General features: G+C 41.4%; 1 protein-coding gene across 3 annotated transcripts in view; it reads right to left on the reverse strand.

Annotated features, from left to right (window-relative positions):
* Positions 1-22304, reverse strand: part of RSPO3 (R-spondin 3) — a 75666-nt gene extending 53362 nt beyond the window's left edge. For all 3 annotated transcript variants that reach the window (XM_036872068.1, XM_036872070.1, XM_036872069.1), the window contains exon 1: positions 21688-22304. In XM_036872068.1, coding sequence (XP_036727963.1) covers positions 21688-21784 — 97 coding nt within the window. In that variant the 5' untranslated portion in view covers positions 21785-22304. The remainder of the gene's footprint in view (positions 1-21687) is intronic.
* Positions 22305-25235: the final 2931 nt, after the last annotated feature.

The following is a 25235-nucleotide window of genomic DNA, read 5'->3' on the forward strand; positions in this document are numbered from 1 at the left end:
TGAACGAAACAAACTTCAGTTTGTGCTAAAAACAAGCTCCACTTTGTTATATTCTGAATAAACCTAAATCTTCTCACCACGTAGCATGCTAAAGTAGCATATCTGATGGCCGAAGTCTTAGCATAAGCAAACAGCAGGCAAGGGACCTGTAATATTTTAACAGGCACAAGATGTGCAAATAGTGGGTATACCATTAAATAAATCCAGCTTTATGTGTGACATCTAAAGTCCTGAGCAGAAAAAAATAAGTGGATTTTTCTCCTAGATTCACAAAATTGCTGACAGAACAGGAGCTGACATGCACCTTTGTGAGTATGATGCATTTTTGTATTTATGTGCATGATTCACTGTGGTACCCCCTCATTCAGAAATGGGCCTTGCATGTTCCCTAGAGGAGCACAGGAAATGGGCGGTGGAGAACTGGCTCTGGACTCAAACGGAGTTCTGACGTTTACTAACTGAAAAACCAGAAGGTACCTCTTCATCTAGCTATTCATTTAAACAATTAAGTTTTCTAACATCCAGACACTGGGCTAGTTGGTGAACATACAAAGATGAAAAAAACCAATAATCTGTGTCGAAGAGTTCACAAATAAGAGTCTGATTATTTATTTAGACAATAGTTGCTTAACCTCTTTGAGCCTAAGCTTCCTCATCTGCAACCTGAAAATATCTACTCGATAGACACTGGGGGGATTAAGTGAGACCATGTGTGAGCACCTAGCACTCTTACAGGTACTCGTTACAGATCAGTAAGTGTAAGACATTTTGTTTTACTCAAGAAGTACCAAACACATCCTTGTACTATTTCGACTCTTATTCAAGGTAGATGGAAGCTTTAGTCAATAACAACTCCTCAAAAGCCTCCAAGCAAGGAGACAGGAGAGAGGGCAGATGCTGAAGCTTCTTTCTAACACAGATTTGGGGAAACTTGAGGAGCCAAGGATTCACGAACAGTCATAGAGAGGGGCTACATTTTAAGGACTGCAGACACAGCTTTTAATGGGTATCAATGGTGGTCTCAAACAACATTCTGAGCAAGAAGTCCTCTGGGACTCTAGCAACACACTGATGACAAGAAACTGCTTAAACAGACTGAAGGAGGTCAGGCATGCCATGGAAATGGTACCAGAATGGTATAGAGAACGTGAAGGTCTATGCCTGTGGTTCTCAAACTTTACTGTATGTGAAAATGACCTGGAGTACTTGTTAATAATGCAGATGCATAGGTTTTACTCCAAAAGATTTTGATTTGGGAATGAAGAGGTGGGCCTAGGTAGCTGCATTTATAAGAAGCACCCCAGGTGAATGTGATGCAGGTGATACAAATACCACACTCTCAGTATCACATCATGGCCATCCTCACAACTAAGTATTTATTCAGTGATTACTGGAAATTCTCTAGTAGGGACTGAGAGACGAAACACAGTCCCTGGCTCAAGAATTCTACAATACAGTTAGTAGAATAGTCTGTTTATATTCTGAGGGCTGTAAATACATAGTTTAGAAATTTACAACAGAAATTAAAAGGTAGGGGCAATAACTGATGGCTGAGGTATCTGAAGACTGTAGAGAACGATTAGGAATAGTTATGGCACTTGAAGGAAGAGAAGAACTTAGACGAATGGAAAGAGAGGGAATGTTATGAACAGGAATGTTTATGTAGGAATATATAAAGAACATTTGGGATAATGGTGAATATAAAACTGTGGAATTTTATGGGACCTTAGATTTCAGATGAGAACACTGACATCCACACAGTTAATTAGCTTCCAGCTGATAGAATCATAAACCTTTGGAACTTTAGAGGGATTTAGTTCAAACAGCTTCCCCAGAACAGTCTATTTAATCATGTTTAGTAAAACAAATCTTATGATATTTGGGGGCAGCCAACATAATTATTTTACTGCATCCCCTCATATTGAACATCTTAAAACATCTCCCACAGTGAACGTTAATCTGTCTTTCAGAAAGTTGTACTACCATAGAGCACACCCAATATGCTTTCTGGTTTCCTTCAGACAGTTTGTCAAACAATGCTTGGTGCTTTGGATGAAAAGATGGATAAGACCTAGGAGTTCCAAGTATGGCTAGAGACTATAAACAAGGTCAAGCCAGCGTGGTAAACACTGTGTACAAGGCCAGGGAGAAAGGAAACAACTAACCACCTGGAAACACCTACTTGGGAGACCTGACATTTCAGCTGGATATTGAGAAATAAGGAGAAACTGGGTAGGGATTTGAATTTAATCTTACACGTAATTTGGATGAACTGTTTATGGACAAATCAGTGACATGATCTAATATGGTTCTAAGTAAATCCTCTATGATGGTGGAGAAAAGAATCACTGGGAAGGAGAGACTAAAAGTTGAGAGAGTCAATAGGATGTTGTGTTCTGTACCTGGCATTGCTGTTAGCTGAATTAGAATAGTATTAATGGAATGCAAAAAGAGAGCATGGATTTTTAAGTTATTTTCAAAGAAGACTGGACAGGATTGACAGGATTTGACAATCAATTTCCAATGGGAAAATGAAAGAGTAGTAAATGTTGAGTTGGGGGTTTCTAATTTGGGAGACCAGGCATAAAATGATGTGGTTAACTGAGATAAAGGAATTCAGATATCAAACTAGAAGGATAGGTGATTGAGGGAGGGAGAAAAGCAGGTGAAAATGATTGTTTTATTCTGAGGTCCTGGGGCCTGGACTTGTCTTATCTCCCTTCTGTATCCCAAACACATAGCCCAGGACAAGGCACATTAACAGGTTCATAATGCATCATAAAGAATAAAACCCTAAACCCCTTCATTGTATTAAAAAAAACCCAAATCCCCCCAAAAACAAAAGCTGAGGCTTATGGAGTTTTGGTGCATTGACAAGGATCACCTAGCATTAGTGGCACTTTTCAGGGTTTTTTTTTTTTTTTTTTTTTTTGGTTTGACTGGAATGTGAAATTTATGGAGAGGATTAGAGGGGAGAGAAAGTTAAGACTAAACATAAGAAGCATGAATAGCGGGCCAAGGAGTTGGCTGTGCCGGTAACAAGGAAACGTCATGGTTTTGAAAGGTGATGGGACTTTAGGAAAAGTTGTTCATGCGTAATAGGAGTTCAGAAAACAAAGTTGGGGGGAATGCTTGCAACCCGGCAGTTCAATCATTACACCTGAGTGTGCACGCATTTACGTATGGAATCTAAGAGTTCTCCAAAACCAAAGAGAACTAAAATGCTGAAGCTAAGCGTGATTTCTTACAGCATCAATATCCCATTACATTTCCAGTGTTTAAGATCATTCCCTGATGTTCATTTCCTCGTGATTAGTCATTGTGGAGACAGGTCCTGGAAAGTTAGTCATGAATCTTGCCCAGAGTAGGAGCAGAGACACCTGACTGTTATTCCTCTGATTTTCCATCTTCCTCACTGGATGAAATAAATGTTCCTGTGGTCCATGATAATGATCACTCTACATTGAGACTATACAGCCAAATCTTTAGTAACAAAAAGAGATCCAACTTGGTTCATCTTCCATCATACCCTCTATAGGCATGTTACTTTGGATACTGTATCACCAGAATATTAATCAGGGAGCAAATTTCAAGATCCTAATTCATTACTCGATATATAACAAAAATAAATGATTATAGTGAAATAGCAAAATGGGTAAGTTGTTTTCCTTAATATTTTATAAAATAATGTATCACTATGAATCTTTATTTTTAATTTATTTTAGCTTATAAGGACTATCAGGGGAGCCATGGGCTTAGAATTTTATTCTTAGATTTAAAAGCATTTCTGTTCTGTCTTTAAAATAGCTTATTTGGTACCCTTTCCCCTTGGAATTTCCCCCACCCCACCTTCCAGGATGAGTTCACACATGGGTATTTAAATGGGAAAGAACCTTAAAGAGCCACCAATTCACCTTGTCAACCAATAAGAATCATCTCATCCATAACAAAGATTTCCCCTAATTTACATGCCTTTATTGTTAAACTCAAAGAAATTAAACTAATAGTAGGAACTTCACAGGAGATGAATGGGGATTCTGGTAATGCAGGAATGGCCATGAACTTGTAAGACAAATATGCGTACAAATATGCATGTGTTTATAAGCTGTACAAAATTATATTGATATGTTATTGTTAATAATGGGCATAATGGTACTTCACCATCTCAGGGCCAGATCTGAACCTAACCATTCCCAGGAATAGAATAAGAATATATTTGATGAGGAAACTGACAACTGTATTTGATGAGAGTATGTATAATTGGTTTGTTTTTTAAAAATTGTGCCCTATTGTGAGTCTTGTTAGACTAGGACAACAGGTTATAGAAACTTTTTAATGTTTAGATCTCATGGAGTAAGAAAATGAAGAGATTGTGAAATAAATATCCAGTGAACAAATAATTCTCTTTGAAACGACCATTAATTAAACAAATAAGAAATCAGATTGCCAGAAGATCCACAGAGCACTTCTCTGGAACGTCAGTCCTTGGAACCATCTGCCATGTGGTGTCTGGTGTTACAGAATGGCCAAAGGAGTTGTTTCTACTCTTGGCTCCACTGCAAAGTGACTTCAGTCAAGTAATTCACTTCTCTGCCTCTCTTTTTCCTTCCTCAGTTACGTGAGGGAATTATGCTGCATGCATTATTCCCTGCAATCTTCCTACCTATTAAAACATGCTGTAGGACTTCCCTGGTGGCGCAGTGGTTAAGAATCTGCCTGCCAGTGCAGGGGACACGGGTTCGATCCCTGGCTTGGGAAGATCCCACATGCTGCGGAGCAACTAAGCCCGTGTGCCACAACTACTGAGCCCTCGTGCTACAACTACTGAAGCCCACGTGCCTAGAGCTCATGCTCCGCAACGAGAGAAGCCACTGCAATGAGAAGCCCGTGCACTGCAACGAAGAGTAGCCCCCGCTCGCTGTAACTGGAGAAAGCCCGTGCACAGCAATGAAGACCCAACGCAGCCAAAAACAAATAAATAAATAAATTTATAAAAAAATAAAATAAAATAAAACATGTTGTACACCTAATCCACATGGCTCTTTCTCTAGTATCTTCTATTTCAGTAAATGGCACCATTCATTGGCTAAAGCCAGAGAGCCGGGTGCCCTCCCCACCCTCATCAATCACCCTTTCCTATGAACAGAGCTCACATCTTTCATTTCCTACCCCCACTTCTGCTCCCATTGAGCAATTACAGTGAACTTTTAAGAACAGTAGTTGTGATCTTATCAGGCCCCTGCTTTAACAACCGTTTAAAGGCTTCTCATTATACTTCCCAACTAACCACTTCTGTCAATTAGCCCAGTTTACTCTCTTGCCTAAGGAGGCATCAGTAGTTCTGTCTCAGTAGCAGAAAGAGAATTTCCCTCATTTAAACCTCCTCTGGCCTTCTCCGTTAATGGGCTTAATGAAAAGCAGAGTGTAATGGGGAAAGCTGTGCTTTAGGCCATAAGATCTGGGTATACACTTAATTCTACCCTTTCTGACTATGTCATTTTGATCCGTTTCCTAATTAGTTTAAGCCTCAGTTTCTTCATTTCTAAAATAGTTAACTATATATCACGAGATTGGTGTGAAGGCTGCATGAGATAACATATATAAAAACACCTGATAGTCACCTCTCCTTATGCAAAATCCTTCACCAGTTAGTAATAACATACAGAAAAGAGCTGGATCATATTATTTTCAAGGCTCTGAATTCTGGCAACTGACATTTAAAGCTTTCAATTGATGTTAGGAAAGATCACATAAGAAATCCAAATAACTTGTTGACATGCATTTGCCAACTGGTGCTTTAAGTAGATCGGATTGTATGTTCCATGTAGTGGTCAAGGGTTACCATAAAAGGTTTGAAAAATGCCTCTGAGAGATGGACAAAAATGCACTAATGTTTAAACATACAATATTTTAATGTTTGTTTGATAAAAGTAATTCCAGTTAATGAACTAGTGTGAAAGTTCAACTATAGAAATTATTCAGTGCCAAAAAAGGAAATTCGCTCAGCTAAACCATGCCGCTCCATTACAAGCTTTACCTAACAATGCCAACCACGTTTATAGTTTGCATAGCAAACTTCCTATGATTGTCACAAACGTCATGCTAAGCCATGACTCCTATTCATCGGTCATAAATTTTCAAGCAAGAAAATACTGGGAGGCCCAATAAATTCCAGTGTTTTCAGTTGATCTTTCCTCTACCTTCCTGCGTCTTCCCCACATGATGTCTAGTATCCTTGTTTTCCAGAGAAAAATCTGGGTGTTCATTAAGCTTATTTGTGAACAATCTGATTTCCAGTTCTATTTAAACAAGACTTAAAAAGAAAAGTTATACAGCTTAGAAAGAGTGCCTAACAGTTTTCACTTATCTTAGGCCAAATACTGTTTAATTCTGGTTTCATGGTTTGTTTGTTTTTTTCCTTAACGACTGTGACATGCTACAAATCACGTGTTTTGTTCACTTTTGTAATCTCGGCACATACTAAACGTCCAATAAATAGCTGTTGAATGAATGAATGAATTTATGTTATTTTAGGCTAAGTTTAATTTCAATTTTCCCTGTACTTTCCCCCCCAACAGAACTTCTTTTTCATTTGTTAGCTTTTTAAAAATATGATCTAAAAAACTCCATGAAAGTATAAAGAAAATCTCATGCTTTTGAATTCAAGCTCTAACTCCACATTCTTGAAGTTTTGACAGATAGTTGTCTAAGGATAGAGCATGCTACAAGAAGGAAAGGGAAAGCTCTTTGATCTTACTGTTGCAGGGACTTCAAGATCAGTCTCTTGCTTTCAAATAAATGAAAGATTAAGAGTCAGATTTTATAGTGGATGCAACTGAATCACAGACTAAATGACTTGTCTAAATTATACAGCAGAGTGTTAATGAGAAATCAACCCACCTACCCTCTAATGTGGCATTTCTCTAGCTATAGTCCAAACTCAAAAAGATCAAGATTGTAAAAAGGCAACGAGAAAGATGTTATTCTCCCACAATGAAGTTTATGAAGTTTCCATGTCACCTCCCTTAAATCTCTTTTTATTTTCTTTGCAAAATCATCAACAAATATAGGATTCAAGTGGGATCCAACTGGAGACTCAGCAGTGAATGGTTGTCACTATAAGTTAGAAGCAAAACAAGGAGGAATAAAATCCCATTGTAGATATTTTAACAACATTATTTATATAGCATCTTTTCTCTAAAATGCTTTTCAGCAGAAAAAAGATTCTATGTAAAGTAAAAAGAAAAATCTTACTCCTGTAAAGAAGAAAAAACTACATATACTAATGAGAAATCTTAGATTGTGACTTATCAATAAAGAAACTGAATTAAAATTCTTGGCTTTTTATATTTTAGTGTAGGCCTTAAATCATCAAGCGAAAGAGGAAATAATAAGTAGTGTAAAGGAGTGTATAAGTAAAATTCTTGGCTTTTTATATTTTAGTGTAGGCCTTAAATCATCAAGCGAAGGAGGAAATAATAAGTAGTGTATACCTTTTCTAGTCAAGTATCACAGTAATCATCAATACAGTAGAATTAATTTGAAATTCAGTCAATGAAGCCTCTGATGTTTTAAATGACTTAGCTGTGTAATCCCCTAGTATATAAAACACTTGAAAATGCCATGCAAACAGTAACGTGCAGATGTGGAACACTGGTGCGCTTCCACCCCTTGAGGCTAGGTTACCACCCTGTTTTAACAAGTGATATTTGATACAAGTATTAGAGCTTAGCTATTATCCCTTTTAATAGTTCTTGAATAACAACACAGAAACCAGAACATACATCAGATAGGATCTCAGATGTATTACTTCATTTTGTTGGGAATATGGAGAAATAGCTAAGAACTACACTGAACTGACAGGGTGATAGAAAAATCTGTAACTGCCCCTCACTTTTTATTAAACACTAGTAGCCAATTTTTACTATTTTCAATTTAGTTTAACTCATTTCCCCTACATTCTGTGCACATTAAAACATGTCATCTCTCTGGTGATAACGTATAATATTTTTCAGTTCAGGTTACACAGAGTTCAATCTACTTCCTATCTGGATTCTTTTTTCCCTTAGTCTTTTCTTCAGTGTACAATATTGGAATCTGTGCATCAGATAGCATAAGGCCTGTTGTTGCAAACATTAATAAGATATATCTTTTGGGAACAGTTACTTACACTTTGTTTCATCTCTAATGGAAAGGATTTCTCTAAATATTTACACCAGAACAGTTGTCAGAATGAATCCTGCAAAACTGCTGGCATACTCCCAGGAGCAGGGGCTGGTGTGGGGGGAAGGGGAGATTCCTGGTTCCTGGTCGTATAATTTTAAGCAGCCCTAGATTTTCAGGAAGCTGCTTGCTAGAATATGAAGGGTCTGTATTAACAAAAAGGTACTTCAGTGTGTAGACAAATTCAAGTAAGGTATCTGAACAGCCACTTTCGTTTATTGCTCTTATAAAAATGGCTCTCCATTTGCTTCAGGTTTAAAGTAAAGGGATGGATTCGGTTTCAGAGACCCAGCAAATAAATTGTATATGAGGAAAGAAACTTGTATAGGAAGTGTGAAGGAACACCGCAATCATTCTATGCAGTCGCCCTCAAGGTGCTTAATATATAGAAATGACTTGTTCCTTCCATGAATTGCTGAGTGACAGAGTCAGCATGCAAAAGTTAGACAGGAGAGAAGTGAAATCTGCCAAGATAAATGCCAAGATAAATGCAGCAGTGTTTCATAAATTAACTCGGCTGTCTGTGTGTTTGTTTTTTCTTTGGAAGAGCCTAAAATTAAGACTGTTCGACTCATCTTCGTAGTGGTTTAGAATTTGAGGAGTGGATAAGAAAGTAAGTTTGGGCTAGGAAGGGTAGAGAAAATATCCTGCATTGGAAAATCTTGACAATTTTCATTTGAAATGTGTTCTTATCTGATGAACGATGGTACTTCTGCCCCAAAGTCTGTGAATTAAGTAGTTTGGTTAAGAAATGATTACACAAAGATTTCTGGGTTTGTAAGCTCTCCATTTGTAGTATGGGCAAGATATTAAGTTCAAAGGCAAACAGTTCATGATGAATTCCTAGAACGTCAGTGAGGTGTCCACATGGGTACTGAAAATGGTAGAAGTAGCCTGAAATGGTCTGGACCTACTCTTGCTGGAAATCTCCCTTATTCTATTTGAAATTAAACGTTGAGGTATGGGCACATAATGCTCACAAGTCTGAAAACACACATGAATCAGGGCTGGGCCCTGGAGGCTCAGTGCTAGGTAGAATGGCACATGCTATTGATTGTACTAGGGCCAAGGATGCATCGACATGATCTTGCAAGTCTAATTGGCTTCCAAGGGAATCCCACTGATCTATGTTAAAAGTTTGGATTTACATCAAGCTCTGGACAGAAATGGAATGTTGGATGGATGTCTTAGAAATATGCTATAGGAGAGACTGCCCCTTTTAAATTATACTAGTCTTTGTGGAGAGGGCTAAGAGTTAACATCTTGAGGGTGGCATGAAATGAGTCTGTGAATTGAGGCCGGAGGGGCTAAGGATACCGCCTTCAGGCTTTATTTCTTGTTACCAAACAGTAATGAGGGTCCTGTTAAACTTAGATCAACAAATTGCTCATAAATTGGAAAACAAGACTGAATTCTGTACGAAACAAATCTTCAGCAGCTCAGTATGTGCTCATTTAGTTTGTGGCCAAGCAGCACCTGTCTACATCTTCTGTATTGCATGGCAGGAACTACATGCCATCAAAAGGTAGTGAGTGATACAAGTAAATGCAAGGTCACCGTTTTGCTGCTAAATTTCCAAAAGTTAAGATTCTTCAATTTTTAAATCAGCTCATGGTCAAATTTAAGACAAAATAAAATCAAATATATGATTCCACTAAACTGGTAATATCATATTGATAGCAGATCATTATAACTCTTTGATGTACACAAGGCATGAGGTCAGGGTTTGTTTGTCCAGTGTTACCTGGAGATTGCCAGTTGCCGCAGAAGGCTGGCCAGAATAAGAATCTGACTGCGTGCCTTTCTGTGGATTTAAAATAAGCAATATCACCCATCCACATGTTTAAACAAAGAGAGTCTAAGGCCACAGGCGTCTAAGGTCTGAGGTCATAGGAGTACTAAAATATACTGACATCATTCTGAATCATAAGAGAATGGGAAACTTACCACATTAAGGACAGTGGGAACTCTGTGACTTTGTTCAATTAAAGATCCAGCACATGAGGTGACAGAGTAACCTTGCTGGGTATTTGAGGCAGTGTCAATAGTTTCAAAGGTGAACTTTCACTGAGGTTATTAAGCATAGATATATTTGTGCTACTTGAATATTTTCCTATAGAAAGTCTTAACAATCTTCTAATTTCTAGCATATTGAAAGCTTAAAATCAAAGCACCGCTTAGTTCTTAATAATTTTGATTTAGCTGCTTACAGCACCATATTTCAAAATGGTATTGTTTTCAGTAAAAGAAATCCTAAGCTTGCTCTTGGCCTTTTCCTAGATCTACAGGCTTTAGAGCTCCTGTCCTGTGCAATATACTACTATTTTCTTATTTCCAAACGTTACGTCAGGAATATTATATCTAAATTGACCTTAGGATGTTTACAAAGATCCTTTCCCCCGTCCCTTCCCATCCTAATCAGACACCTCTTGTACAAAGACTCAGACTACATTCCTTGGGTTCTTTTTATCTACTCAGGAAGGGAGGAGGAGAACTTGCAGTGATGACAGCAGGAGTTCTGTATGTGTGCGTCTGCCCTCATGCAGGCAGACAAGGTGGTTTATAAGATGACGGTGATTTGCACTGCGCACGTATACTGGCGACACATTTCCATCTCTTGCATGCTTAGGATGAATAACCTATTGAGGAAAAAAAAAATTGGTGGAAAAGCATTGTTTTCTGGTGGGTTTCCTGCTCTCTGTAACTCATGATTGCTCCCATTCCCTAGGGACAAGTAACTAGGTCTGACCACGGAGCAATGGCTCAAGCGTGCTCTGATGACCCTCCTCCCCAAAAGCCTGGCTTTCCTCAGTCTAATTACTTTTGGCAATTGTGGTTATTGGGATTTGGCCTAGTGACTCACTGGAACCCAAATTCTCCCAAGGAGCCCCCTTAACGAACAGAATTAAGTCTGACAGGAAGCCCAGACGTCCACCTCACTTTTACATGGAGTTTTCCCTGGTTTATGGCAAGGTTTGAACATCGTTCATGGATTAGAAAAGAATAATAAACAAGATTTAATGAAGATAACCACTTAAAGAAGAGCACATTAAGAGAGAAGTAAGAACAGTAAGTTCAAGAATAAACAACCTACTGCAAAACTTAACCCATTAAGATAGAGTTACAACTATGCTATTTATAGTAGTTTTACTGATCACCAGTAGTCAATATAAAGTTAGTCAGTAATTGTAGAAACCATAAAAGAAAAGGATGTTTATTTCTTATTAGAGGCCATTCTCTAACCATTTCATTTTTCCTGAAAACAAAGAGGACTCTAGGGCACCGTCATCTGGTAAGACATGAAAACAGTTGTTTATGATTATGTAGCTTTGAAAAAAAATTAGGGGTATGGCGGATACCTCATCTTCTATTCACTGCCTCCCTAACCCCTGGTATAGTTCAGCAGCAAGCACCCTCACTCCTGATCGCACCTCTCCTAGCAGCAGGGTTCTTATCTGTGAAAACAGCAGCAGTATCTGTTAAACTCACCATCATGTTCTACTGTGTGCACTCTGCTATGTCTTCTTAGACCCTCTGGCTGAGACAATCCTCAATCAGATGGTCTTGTCTGCACCAGTCAGTGCCACAAGTTAAACAGTACTCAACTGATCAACAATCGGGGGCTATCAGACTGCTTTATATTTTAAACTACTATCTGTTCGAACGACACATATCTCATCTCTTATCATACTCCACACAAGCCTATTTTTTCTGTCGAACTCTCATGAAACTGGCATTGTTTTCAACAGTTGCTTAGCTGTAAGAGTTATCCTTGAATTAAGGGTCCAGTGGTACTTCTCAGTCTTGGCTGTACCTTAGAATCACCAAGGACTACTTTTGAAAATGCAGATGTTCAGGCCCCATCCCCAGAGATTGCTTCATTTGGTCTAAGATAGAGTCTGGCTTTTTTTTTTTTAAGATCCCCAGGTGATTCTAATTGGAAATCAGGGTTGAAAAATCACTGTACCAAGGCCCATAAAGCAAGAATTCGGAGTGGAGGTTACTGTTAATGCTCATAGTAAAAGTAATATAAATAAGAGATTTTATGAAGCACCATAAAGATAACTTTTCTGGACAGCAAAAACTAGCCAGTGAAATATCTATTGTGGTTATAAATTACAGAGAAGGATTTTGATATTCAACTGCAAAATTATAGATTTTGCCCACATTCTCATGCCTTAGTTAGTCTTCTCTTGGAATTGTGCACCATAGATGGGAAGAATAATCTTAGATTATTTCATATAAACTGTGCTATTCTATTGCTTCTAATGAAAAAAAAATCAGCAACTTTCTATGTTTAAAAACCATCAATAGGGCAGGTTTAAGGAAAGAGAGGAAAAAGGACAGAGAAAAGAGAGAGATGTGGGAAGGAGTATTAGAATACCAGAAGCAACCTCTAGAGTAAATGTTTGAAGAAGACTTGTGGTTTGTTAAATGAGGAGGAAGAGATAATGAGCAAAGAGTAAAGGAAAGAAAAAGTGGGGTAGCGTTTGAAAAAACACTCCCATGATTGCTTCAAGTACCAATCCCAGTAGTTGAAGTGACATGAAAAAATCAAAGAAGGACATGGGCTTTGGAGTCAGTCCTGGGCTGGAATCCTAGGTCCACCACATCTTTGTTGAATGACCTCAGGCGACTGATATGGGACTACTGGCACCTGCCTTACAAGGTAAGTGTGAGGACTAATTGAGATAATATTTGCAAAAACATCAAGGACAGAGTCTGGCACTCACAGGTGATTAAAACACAGCAGCTATTTAAATGATAATCATTATCACAATACTCACTTTAACATATAAATATAAATGCATATTAAGATAGAATGTATGTGAATATAACAGTGGTTCTGAGAACTGTGGTACCTCTTTCTTATCATCTAAATGTGGCTGATACTGTCTCTTCTTATATGACAGCCTTTGTCGAGATGACTGTGTGTTCACATATGTGAGGTCCCATTGTATGAGGGTACCTAACAATGAGAAACTAGCGGCACTTTTTCTTACCAGCTTATCAAGCATATGTTAAGAAAATAGTGTTCTAAAATAAGCATTTCACAAATTCTGTTATTTTATATTGTGTGGTGGTGGTTTGTATTATGTGGTTATAAAATGGGGGCTGCTTTACCACTTACTCTCAGGAATGTGCTTTGTATTGGAGTATAATTATAAATATGCTTACCAGCTAGTTTTCTAAGGACAATTTTTGGGAGTGAATATAGTGCATTGAATTATTATGTATTCATTTTAGAAAGATGTTTTAAGGTGACTAAATGTAATCCCATGCCCCAGCCAAGTGCTCAGAAGAGAAGTAGGAGAACAGACCACTAGAAAGTATAACCTGCTTCCTGATCCAGAAGACCCAACTTGTCTAGAAGAAGCAAGAGAGGGCATGGAACCTGGTTGTTACTGAGGCTAGGCAATTACTCGGTGGGGATGCTGCAGAAGTAGTTCACGTATTATATAGATGGACTGAATTCCTTCAAGTTTCATTCCATCTTGAGAATTTCTTATTTTAAGAGAGCACACTTTGTTGAGAAATCTGCTTGAAAGTAGAATGCTATGAGTAGATGCTAGATCCAAGTGGAACGATATAAAAACTCATTTTTACACCTTAAGGAAACTAATCTTTCCTTACTATAAAGTTTTTCAGGTCTACCTAAGATCCTGTGGCAAAGGAATATTGTTCCACAGGTGATGAGACTTCCAAGTATGACCTTCAAGTGGAAGACTTGGCAACGTAAAATTACCACTCCTGATACCAGTGACCATTTTCTTACGTAGCACAAAAAGGGCTATAAAAATGAGAAACCACAGTTGAAAATGATATATTAGATTCTATAGACAAAGTACCTTAATGTAATTCATCTTATTTTGATACTACCAGTAAAAGTGAGTCTCAATGTCAGCACAGCAAACATTTTAATAACAATAAACAAGAAACTGCCAGATTTTTATCTCATGTATTCAACTATGCCTTTTATGGGAGTAACTCAAAAATGCTTATCTTCAGCTCCTGAAACTCTCTGCAACTTTGATTCAGAGTTACTAAATGCCCTGCTGGCCCTCAAAGACAGCGCAAAAGGAAAATAAGTTTCCTAACAAATCTGCTTGTCTTACTTTCCTGTTCTTTTTGATTATCTCTAATCAAAAAGATAGACATAATTGTTTTTCACCCAGACATGGGTCCTTATAAGCCAAAGCTTAGTGCCAAGTATGGCTCTCTTCCTCTTTTCCCTTCATATGCACTCTCGTGCTCAATCAGTCACTGTCATAGCACAGGGTCTTATAAGCTTAAACCTGGGCCTTTGTACTTGCCGCTTCCGTCCCATCACAGGGCCACTTCTAAACTCCTGTCATGGTAGGGGAGTTCTGATGCATCTTTCTAGCTGGGATTCCAAACCAGCTCCCTGTGACTCTAAGCCCAAGGACAAAATGGACTTGCCAAAAATGGAGTATGTGGATTTACGCTATGGCTATGGTTTTCAGGCACTAGATATTGCGATGGGTGAGGAATATCATAATTAATTCAGTCTCTATGTTGATAAGTTACTTATTAATCTTTATATGATGGATTTACTTATAATAAGTGAATACTTATATTTGTTTGTATTCTTTTTTTTTTTTAAGATGACCTCTTTCCTCCTCTGACTCTTTATTTATTTATTTATTTATTTATTTATTTATTTATTTGTTTATTTAACGGCTGCATCGTGTCTTATTTGCTGCACATGGGATCTTTCGTTGCCGCACACGGGCTCTTCATTGTGGTGCACGGGCTTCTCTAGTTGCGGACTGAGGGCTTAGTTGCCCCGCAGCATGTGGGATCTTAGTTCCCCGACCAGGGATTGAACTGGCATCCCCTGCATTGGAAGGTGGATTCTTAACCACTGGACCACCAGGGAAGTCCCTTTTTGTATTCTTAATCTTCATCCACTAAACTTGGTTGAATAAAACAACTAAGTTTAGAAGAACTAACTCGCTACTCCTGGTTCATGTTCTTATACCAAAAGATTAAAAGTTGAAGAACCTATAAGAATTGCTTAGATCTAAATTTTTAACCAATCACCTCACTTCACAGATGAGGAACTGCAGCTTAGTGTGGTAAAGGGACTTGTCTGGGTTATTCAGATATTACTAGCAGTGCTAGATGTAGAACCCAGGTCTTCTACTTCTTAGCCTACTTTTCTCAACATACACTGGGAATTCTCCTTCAATGACTTCTTAGGTCTCAGTCTGTACCATGATTTTATGATGTTTGCTGCTATCCATCAAATTCTTAAAGGTCAGATGGAAACCTAATAAGGTAGTATTTTGAAGACTGGGTTAGATACTTGCATAAGGCATAAAGCATAAAAGCAGTTAAAGGCCATTAAATATGTATTTAATTGGGCAATCATCTCCTTTAGTACCATTGAATTTTCCCTAAAAACTTCCAGAACAGTTTTAGTGACAGCAGATGGTAACTAGACCTAGTTACCTAGGTTACCCAGTTACCTAGTTACCTCGCCAAGAATATAAATAAGGCGGAAATATTATCAGAGAAGAGGCACCTGCAGCCATGTTTTTTTTTAAATGAGTTTTTGAAATTATTCAAACTTTTTATATGTAAAAAGAATTCAGGTATTTTGCCTAAAAGTTGCATGTTGTTGAAACATCTTTGGAGCAGAAGATGGGATTTCTTAGCCCTCAATGGCATCCTCAGCACCCTGACAATCCTTGAGAATGGAACATTCCATTCTTTTCAGCATTGCTGGTTAAGTACTTTAGTCGGAATGCTAGTAATAGTCCTGAATGGAAAGATCTGATGGACAGAATTAAACAAATAGAAAAAATGGGCAGCGTCTTTTACAGATGTGTATTTTATACTTTACATGTTTTGTTAAGGTATAACTGCAAAGCATTTCAAATTTACTAGGTTGGCCAACAAACGGTAAATTTTAAGATAATCGAATCATTTTAAATCTTAAGAAAAAATTCACAGTCAAGAAAGCAACCCACGTTTTTCCTCAAAATCAAAAGCAAGGCAAAAAATATCTATATAACTTATGATGCGACACTTTTTCAAATGATCATTCTCAAAAGAATGCCAGTGTATGATGCACGGTTCAGAGAAGAAATAGTCTTAACCAAGTAAAACATATAATTTCAACACACTGTCTTACATGATCCTTACCATGCTCTCAAAACTGAATGATGTTTTCCTAATGGTAACCAAAGTTGATTCTTACATTTCATGAAACATAATACCCACTCTGATGGCATTTCAAGAATTCACTGCTTGGAAAAGGATGTTTTGGGGGCTGGGGAGAGTGAATAGTGAGGAAGTGGGAAGAGAGGTCAGGACAACGTCCAAAATGAAACATTTGGATAGAGATAAAGAGGGGAAAGATGATTTAGAAAACTGCTGTATGTGGAATAGTTTTATTTTTTGATAGTTCATTCTTATAATTGCAGAGGGATCATGTGGTCTTAACTCTACAAAGGTTTCTGACAACACACAGTATTCTATCAATAATATATAGAATTCAAAAGAACTATTGCATTTTTTAAAAAAGATTAACCATTTAACTAGAAAATATTTGAGATACTCAGTAGCAATCTGGAGATCTCTGTCCAGATTAAAACAGACTAAAACGATCAGATGACTAATACACTTGTTTTGTAGTAGTGTGGCAAGAGTTTCCCCATAATAACTTGAAAATCAAATTTAACTACATGCTGTAATTTCCCATTCATCACTTTCTGGGGAACTAATTTGTAGAATATTAAATTCCAGGAAATATTTAATGGAGAAATGATTCAACAAAACTTATCTACTTGCAAGTTAAAATACCGTTCATATTTCATTCTTAAAAATATTGAAGTAATGCCATTAAATCAATTTTATGCTTATTATATTCTCAATTACTTTACATAGAATAACTTGGGACTAAAAAGACAATATTCAAAAATTATCATCCTTAATGTTCTTAATAAATAAAATCCTTTTATTGAAGTAATAAAGAATTAAAATAGTATAACAAAGAGATACTTTAAGAAACAATTTTGGTAGTGTAATGATGATTAAATTAGAATTCACAAAAATAAGTGTCTTTTGTTTATATTTAGATGTTGCCATTAATGCCTAAGAGTTTGAATTTGGGGCTTGGATTCATACAGATATCACATGATATGTTGCAGAATATACTTTCTCTAGCAAATTTTACTCATATCTTCATCTATTAAACAGTGTTTCACTCAAAAACAAGGTAGACTGGTGACAAAAGTAGACAGGTGAAAAAATGCGTTGTAGCCAATATCCAAACTATACACTTTCATTCAAAATTAATATGACAAAATGCATAATAGAATGAAAGATTTTTCTGTCTTGTAGTTAACCTATTATTTTCCAGGTTAGCTGTGTAATCATCAAGAGTGTATCAGAATCTCAAAGAATGGCTTAACATCCAAAATGGTATCATGAGCAATGACCACTGTATTCCAGTAAATCGGTTTTCATTTTATCACCATTAAAATGATTTCTCTTATGTTCTTACTCCTTTATTTCAAACATCTTTATGAAAGATTTTTTAAAGTTTTATAGATTGTGCAATGAGTGCTTGGTAATTATTATGCCTACAATGGCTTTTCAAAAGCTGGATCTATCTGGAATCTAAGCAATTAAAAACCAATTAATAGATGGCATCAAATAAAAAGGGTACTACAGTGGCATCTGATGTTTCTCACAATAGTCTTCTGGCATAATATGATCCTACAATGTCTTCTTAATAACTAAATAATATTATATTATATTTAGCAAGCTTCATTATCACTATCAGGTATTTAACTCTTTGACATTGGTCATTAATGTATAATACATATAAATATCGTTCAAAAATTTCCAATTAGAACAGCTTTTTCTACAAACATAGGATAAATGGTGGTTTTGAGACCATCAGATTTATTATTTAACACGCCTGACATCTTCTCTCTGACGTGGGCCAACATATAGCATAAATAGCAGGAGATAAGTTCCATTTAGTAGCTGTATGGCTTTGTATAGGTTACTTAGCCTCTGTTTTTTGGGTTCTTTCCCTGTAAAATGGGGATATTAATACCTGCTTCTATACTTCAAGTGGCTATTTAGGGACCCAAGTGAATAACTCAAGTGAAAGTGTGGTGCAATTGTACGGTACTGCGGTTATTATGGCACATATAACCTTTACTTTTATTAGCAGATAAGCTAGAATTCAGAAGCTGATTGTACCAAGCAGCAAAGGCTGAGCTGGAAATGAGTTCAAAACTCCATTCAGGATTCTTTATTTAACATCCTCTGAAAACATTTCTGGTTGAGGATTTTTGAATAAGGATTGCATTTCATTTTTATCTTGAGTAAATTCAACTTAGTCAACTCTAGGAGCTGTATATGAATCCAAGCAGGTAAAAAAGTTATTGAGTATTTATTCATCCATAACATAATAGATATTTTTTTAAAGTACAAAACTCCTGTTTAAAATGTTATTTTTTCTATAAGAGGAAACAGGATCACTAGTTTGCAACAAAGTAGAGATAAATGGAATAGCAATTCCTTGAGGGAAACAGGAGATTACTGATATAGATAGCTGTATCTGCTTTATCTGCGGATTAGCCATGGTTCCTTAGACTTGATAACATTTAACACTGCAAATGAACATGTTTTTGCAAGAAACTTTTCTACCAAAACATTCAAGAGACCACTTTAAAAACTCTGAAAAATAGTTCTTACACCCCAAATTTCTATCATTAGTTAAGATTTAAAAGTTTAGGAGAGTGAAGCTATTTATCTATAGGCCAAAAGGTTAAATACCTTAATTGTCTCTTGAAGCAAAAATAGGAAAGACCGTTTCTTTCTAGAATACCTTTGACTACTACCTTATTTTTCATTTAAACAACTTTTTCCCAGTCCCTATTTGAGAAAACGTTTTTTTTCAGAGATTTCCAAAGAAACGAGTTTGTACACCTGCAATTTGACCTTGATTTTCTGGACCTTACCCTCTACTCCTTCCCCATTCTAAAAAAACCAAAACCTAACAAACAAACAACAACAAACCCCATGCTGCACCTGCCAAGAGAGTCTCCTCTGTCTCCTCGGAGAACGCAAGGGGTCGCCCCTCTCCCAGGATTGCATCAGCAAACCCCAGGAGCAAAGGCAGACTCAAGTGTGAAGGAGCAAGGAGCATCCCCTGCTAGGGGAGCTCTCTCCCGGCCCCACACCCACAGAACAAACGGAATTTCAACACAATTCCACCCACTCCCTTTCTCATCCCCACTACACAACAAGAGGGCGCCTTTGACTTGGCCTTGAGAAGATTAAGGCAGATCAAAAAGCAGCTCGCCTTTGGACTCTGTAAATCCTCTCTAATCGGAGCCTAGGGGTGCTCCATCCCCCCTCTGCTCCCAGAAGACTTGGGGCAGCACCACTGGGCAGCTTCCTGCACCGCTGTCCTTGCTGGGGGGAAGTGAGAACGAATGGATGGCCAGCTTTCTTTCCGGTGTCTTCCATCAGAAACAGGGCCCCCCAAACTGCAATCGGAGACCACTCTGACACTCAGGACCCCGTCCCTCCCCTGCGATTGTGTGGCTCCTGGCCCCGGGGTCCTCAGTGGGGTGAAGGAGGGTGTGGGCCATGGGCGCCGGGTGGGCACTGGCTGGAAGAGGGATGGAAAGCAGGAGGGTGCGCTTGTGCCCAGCATCCCTCTCTCTCCCCACCGACCTGCGATTCAGTTCCCCTGGCCGGACTCTGCGAGAAGGGGACCTGGGGACCGCCAGACGCGAGGGCAAGTCTCGAGTTCTAAGCCACTTCTTTTGGGAGGCGGCCGCAAGTCTCGAGTGAAAGGATGAGTGGAGGAGTTTCGAAGAATACAACCATCCAGAGGCCAAGCATAATAAATCGGATGCCCCGACGTGCTTAGATTAGGCCCTCCTGCCCCCCGCTACGCGATCCTAGAGGCGCTGAGGCCGGGCGGGAGCCCCTGGCGCTTTGGTACAGCGTTTCTTAGAAGCAGTTTTCAGGTGAATCAAACCTTGTCTGCCCTAGGCAAGCGGCACAAAGGGAGCTTTCAGGGGTCCCTCACGTCCAGAGACAGGGCACAAACTGTGGCGGAGAAGCGATTTCTAAAATCTCCATCTCACACAAGACTGTGCTGTGTCCTCTGCGCTGTACCCGAGCTTGCCCCCAGGGGCTTCGCGGGCCAGCGATCCGAGGTGGCTCTGCGCGCGGGACCAGGCGCCGCCAAGCGTCATTGGCTCCTGGGCGGCGGAGGTCCGAGTCGGTCAAGGCAATAGCATCGCTCTCTGCGCCCCGGGAAGTTTTCTCCCTCCCAGTCCCCGCCAGCGACCCCACGCTGGAGCCAGGGTCGCCCTCGGTTCTATCTGCGAAGGAACTCCCCACGCCTGCACATACGCCGGAGCGGAGCGGCCAGCGCGCCGGGCTACCCAGGGGCAGGGAGAGGTGTCTTTCTCGGGTCTGTCTCCTCATCTACGGAAGACGCCACCTTGAAACAGACCAACCCGGGTTGAGGGTGCCCTGGTGGGGGGGCGGTGCCCGTTTCATCCCAGCTAGGGCACTGTCCTAGGAAGTCTTCACAAGCCAACCATCCAAGTAACTGGAATCGGGATAAGGGGCAGCGAGGAGGCGAGCCTGAGTCTTTAGGGGAACCCCACCCTCAGTGTGTGTGTCTGCCCCAGGGGACCCACTTGAAAGGGCCTGAGACGGTAAAAGCGCTCACGCGTGACAGGCAAGACTGTAACTGGAAACCTGGCACCTCCAGCTCCCAGCGGCCGGTTCGGCAGCCCTCACATCCCCCGTACTGGGACGCCGAGCGTCTCCTTAAGCGCGCAGGCACGCGAACCCCGAGCGCCCCGCGCGCCCTTCGGTTCCACTCGTGCGTGGCTGGGGGTAGAGCGGCCGCGCAGGCGCTCGCTCGCCATTTCCCGAGGGGCGGGAGAGTTCCTCGCGACCCCAGCGCCGCGGGAGGACCCTGCGAGGTCTCCCCAAGCGAGGCGGCGACGCAAGGTGAGCGGGCGCCGCGGCCGCGCCTTCCCCGGCGGGAACTCAGTGGTCAGGGGCGTCCAGCCGTCCGGGCGTCCGTGATGCCTGGGGGCTCGAGGCCCCCGTCCAAGTCTCGGGAGGAAAGCACAAATCCCTCGAGCTAGTCTAACGAAGGGCCGAACTTTTCCGCGAACCTGAAATTATGAGGGTGCGGGAGCCACCTTAGCGCCGGGTCCGCCGGACTCTGGCACCCAGAAGGATGCGGGGGAAGAGAGGGGCGCGGAGAGAAAGGCGTGAAAGACGCCAACACAGGAGCCTAAACTGTTACCTCCTCTCGAGGCGTGGGGTGCTGGGTGGGAGGACCACTGCCTCTGGGAGCCGACTCAGGACAGGCAAAGCGACCCGACAGGTGAACGCGGCGGGAGGGAGCAAATGCGTAAAAAAGCCTGCACTTACTTCTTCGCTGGCGCCTTCCCCGGGAGGCGTTTTGGCTGCCGATGTATTCCAAAAAGTTCAAAATGATAAAAAAACAAGAAATCAGTCGCAAGTGCATAGTAACCCAGTAATATTTCCCTTCCTTTTCTCCTTTTTCTTTTGATTGTTAATTAATATTGAATGTTTTAGAAATACACGTAGGTGTTAGGCGTATATGGAGAGCAAGAGAGAATCCAAGCAGCGGACTCCTCCACTCAGATCCGATAGGCGAGCTGGGATGGCAAACGAAGCGGGTCGGGTGGTCAGGGAAACCAACTACTGTACTTTCAAACTGTCCGAGCCCTGAGCTGCGGGGGCTCCCGTACGGTGGCTGTCAGTGCCGCAAGTGAGGGTTCCAGAAGCAGCGAGCGGCCTCGCCAGGGCGGCCGCAGGTAGCATGGTGCGCGGCGGCGGCGGCCGCGGGCGGGATCCGGGTGGGCGGTGGCGACGGTGGCGGCCCCTTGGGCTTAGAGGTTGCTGCGGCAGCGGCGGGGGCCCCGGGAGCGGAGGGGAGCGGGCGCCGTCAGCACCGCGGCCATGGCCAAGGGGCGGCGGAGAGACCCCGAGCTGCTTCTGCTGTTCGCGAGCAGGAGCCGCTCCAGTGGTGGAGGGAGGGCGAGAGGGTGGGTGGGAGGGAGGGAGGGAGGGACGGGGCGAGGGAGGGGGGAGGGGAGGGGGATGGCTGCTGGGGGCGGGGGGAGCTCGGGGGCGGGGAAGGAAACTGCTGGAGCAACAACCCTGAGCGACCTCAATAACTTTCAATTTCAAGAGGGAAAGAGGGAGCTGGAAAAGTACAGGCGTCGCGATTTGGCAGAGGGACGGGAAGAGGCGCCTAAGGGGTCCCGGGTCTGCGGCGGAGCATCTCTGGACACTGCAAAGAAGGCGGGAGAACAGGAGCCGGAGGGAGTGGGGGGAGGCACTGCGTGCCCAGAAGAGCCCCTCTTCAGAAGGGTCGCGGTCGCGGGGAGAGGCGGGCGCGCTCGGGCTGAGACCGTGGAGGTGGACGGTCCAGCGGCCGCGAGACTCCCCCCTCCCCGCCCCCGACGCCGGCCGGTCTCAACCGCCTCAGGCTGGGCGCACTCCGCTCCCGGGGGCCCGCGTCCCGGCTCCCTCGCGCCTCCACTCCCGGCGCCGGCGCGCAACCACTGCCCCAGGGAAGCTCGCTTCTCGCCCCCTTGGCAGATCGCTGCAGGGTTTCTGGCTGAGGACTCCTTCCCAGCTTTCTTGAGCCCCTCCTCTGTTGCTTTTCTCCTTTCCTTTCTTTCTTTCAGCAGAAGTAGCTGCAGCTGGGCGCCGGGCGGGTGGTCCAGGGGAAGCTCAGTGGGCACTGGTGGTCAGGTCGGCCGCCCGTTACCTGCCCGGAGCGGGTAGGACTCAGAGGTGTGTGCGCTCACACACCTTTGGAAATCCAACTGTGCTGCGACTTTCTCCCAAACGGAGTCTTTGCTGAGCCTCTGGAAGATTCCTCCTCCCCTCAGGCAGTTCCCTCCGCAGTCTGCTTGCCCTCGCCCTGCGCCGCTCTCTCTCTCTCTCACTCTCTGTCTCTCAAATCTTCTCGAGATCTCTTGTGCAATTTGGTTTCTCATCTGGGGGACTGGGAATGAGATTTGGAAAGATTTTTCCCGGCTTGGGGAGGAGAGGAGAGGGTCCACTACTTCCTTCTGTTCCAAGTTCAGGTAGGGGCCCTTGGCAGCGAAAAATAAGGTTCGTTGGTCCACCCCGGGGTGGGAAAGCCGAGGGCCGGCCCTTCAGAGCGGGGTACACACCCTGGCTCTTATTAGTCGGTGGTAGCTTCCCACCTCTTTTCGCCAGTAGCACAAGTCGAAGAGCTTCCAGTAGTTTCTGAAGAAGTATTTAGTTGAAAGTCACAAGCCCCCAAAGTGATTTTTAACATAAATCTGTCCTATGTGTTCTATTACACAGACTGTCGCAAGGACTGCACTCTACAGCATTACAGTTTTACACAGCCCCAGACTTCTGAGAGGTGGCTTTGAAAAAAGTCCCTGATTCAAAGACACCTTGCTAATTCTTATGCTCAAATAATTTAGGTTTAGAAAATAGCTAAAACCTTGCAGGAACAATTAAGATTTGTATTTCTCTCTCTTTTATCTATTTGTAACCCCTGTTACCGGATTGCCTTAATTTCTGTGTTGATAAATGAGAGGAGAGAAAAAGGTGATTGCGTCTAGCCATTCCATTTTCAAGCTTGCAGTGCTTCAAATTGTTGTGTCTGTGAAGACGTCAATGGTGTAGCTGTTATACATCCCAAAAGTGAGGATTGAGGAGGTGAAATGGCCTGGAAGCAAAAGGAAGGGAACATGAAATAGGCACTCCTGTCAAGGTGCTAAAAATTAGAAGCTGAGAGACTGGGTCTTCCCATATGAATTCCTTAATTAAATATCATTTATTACTTTGTATACCTGTATTGGAATTTTGGAGGCAGGAATAGTTTTCTTTAGGTTCTTTATTATGGGGAAGACAACAACCCATCAAGATTATGATTTGGGGCTTAATTAAAAATTCCCATTTGCAAGATTTCTGTTTCTGTGGTGGAACTGTATTTTCCATACATCACACACACACTCCCTTCCTTTATCTGTTGCATAATGTCCAGTTGAGAATGACCGAGTTTATTACTTTGAACCAGAGAAGTTGCAGACAACAGGACAATTCCAATAATGATTATCCAAAAAAGAAGCTACTCTACTTTTCTATGCCCGTCTCAGTCAGCTTTGCTTTCCTTCTTAATACCTCAGATCCTGAATATCTGCACCATAAAACGTGGGGGATTTAAAGGCTGTGGGAGGCTCCCTTTGAAAAGGACTCCAGAGACGGCCTTTCTAATCCGGGATACTTGAGCCGGATGGGATGAGATTGCAAAAGGGGATGTAAAAAAGCAATTTGGTGAACAAGTTCAGGGAAATAAACACGAAGAAAGAATTTACTTTTTTCACTGTGTGTTGTGCAGACATATGTTAGTTTGGATGAGGACAGGAATGGGCGTGTAAATAAATAAACACACACAGTGAGAAGATGCAGTTCTTGAGCCATCCCAGAAAAGAACTAGATGCAGTGGGCAGGAAAAGCTTGTCAAGGAATAAGTGCTGCTCTGAGGAAACATAAGGAAAACATTAAATAAACGGCGAGTGTATTCTTTCTCTCTTGACACTACGCTTTAGAATAACTTTTTCCTGATCCATGTTACCGTTCTATTAAATGTGTATTTACTTGCCTGGCTGAGCCTTGCGTCCCTCGACTGTCCTTACAGCTTATGGAAAGCTTGCCATGGCCTATTTTGTGCAACATAGCACTTTTTTTTTTTTTTTTTTTTTTTAAATCAAGAAAACAGCGCTCACAGAAGCCTGTGGCTGCCAATGAATTCCAGGGCCCAAGCCTAAAGCAAGTTAAAAACCATAGGCTCAGCATAGAAGTCAACATTTGCTTGCTATTTTTCTCCAGAAAACATCAAAGTCCCAGGGAGTTTAGATAACCAGGAGTTTGAGTCGGGCCCGGAGAATAGAATAGTTTTG

This window comes from Balaenoptera musculus, chromosome 12 (genome assembly GCF_009873245.2).
Source record: "Balaenoptera musculus isolate JJ_BM4_2016_0621 chromosome 12, mBalMus1.pri.v3, whole genome shotgun sequence".
NCBI lineage: Eukaryota > Metazoa > Chordata > Mammalia > Artiodactyla > Balaenopteridae > Balaenoptera > Balaenoptera musculus.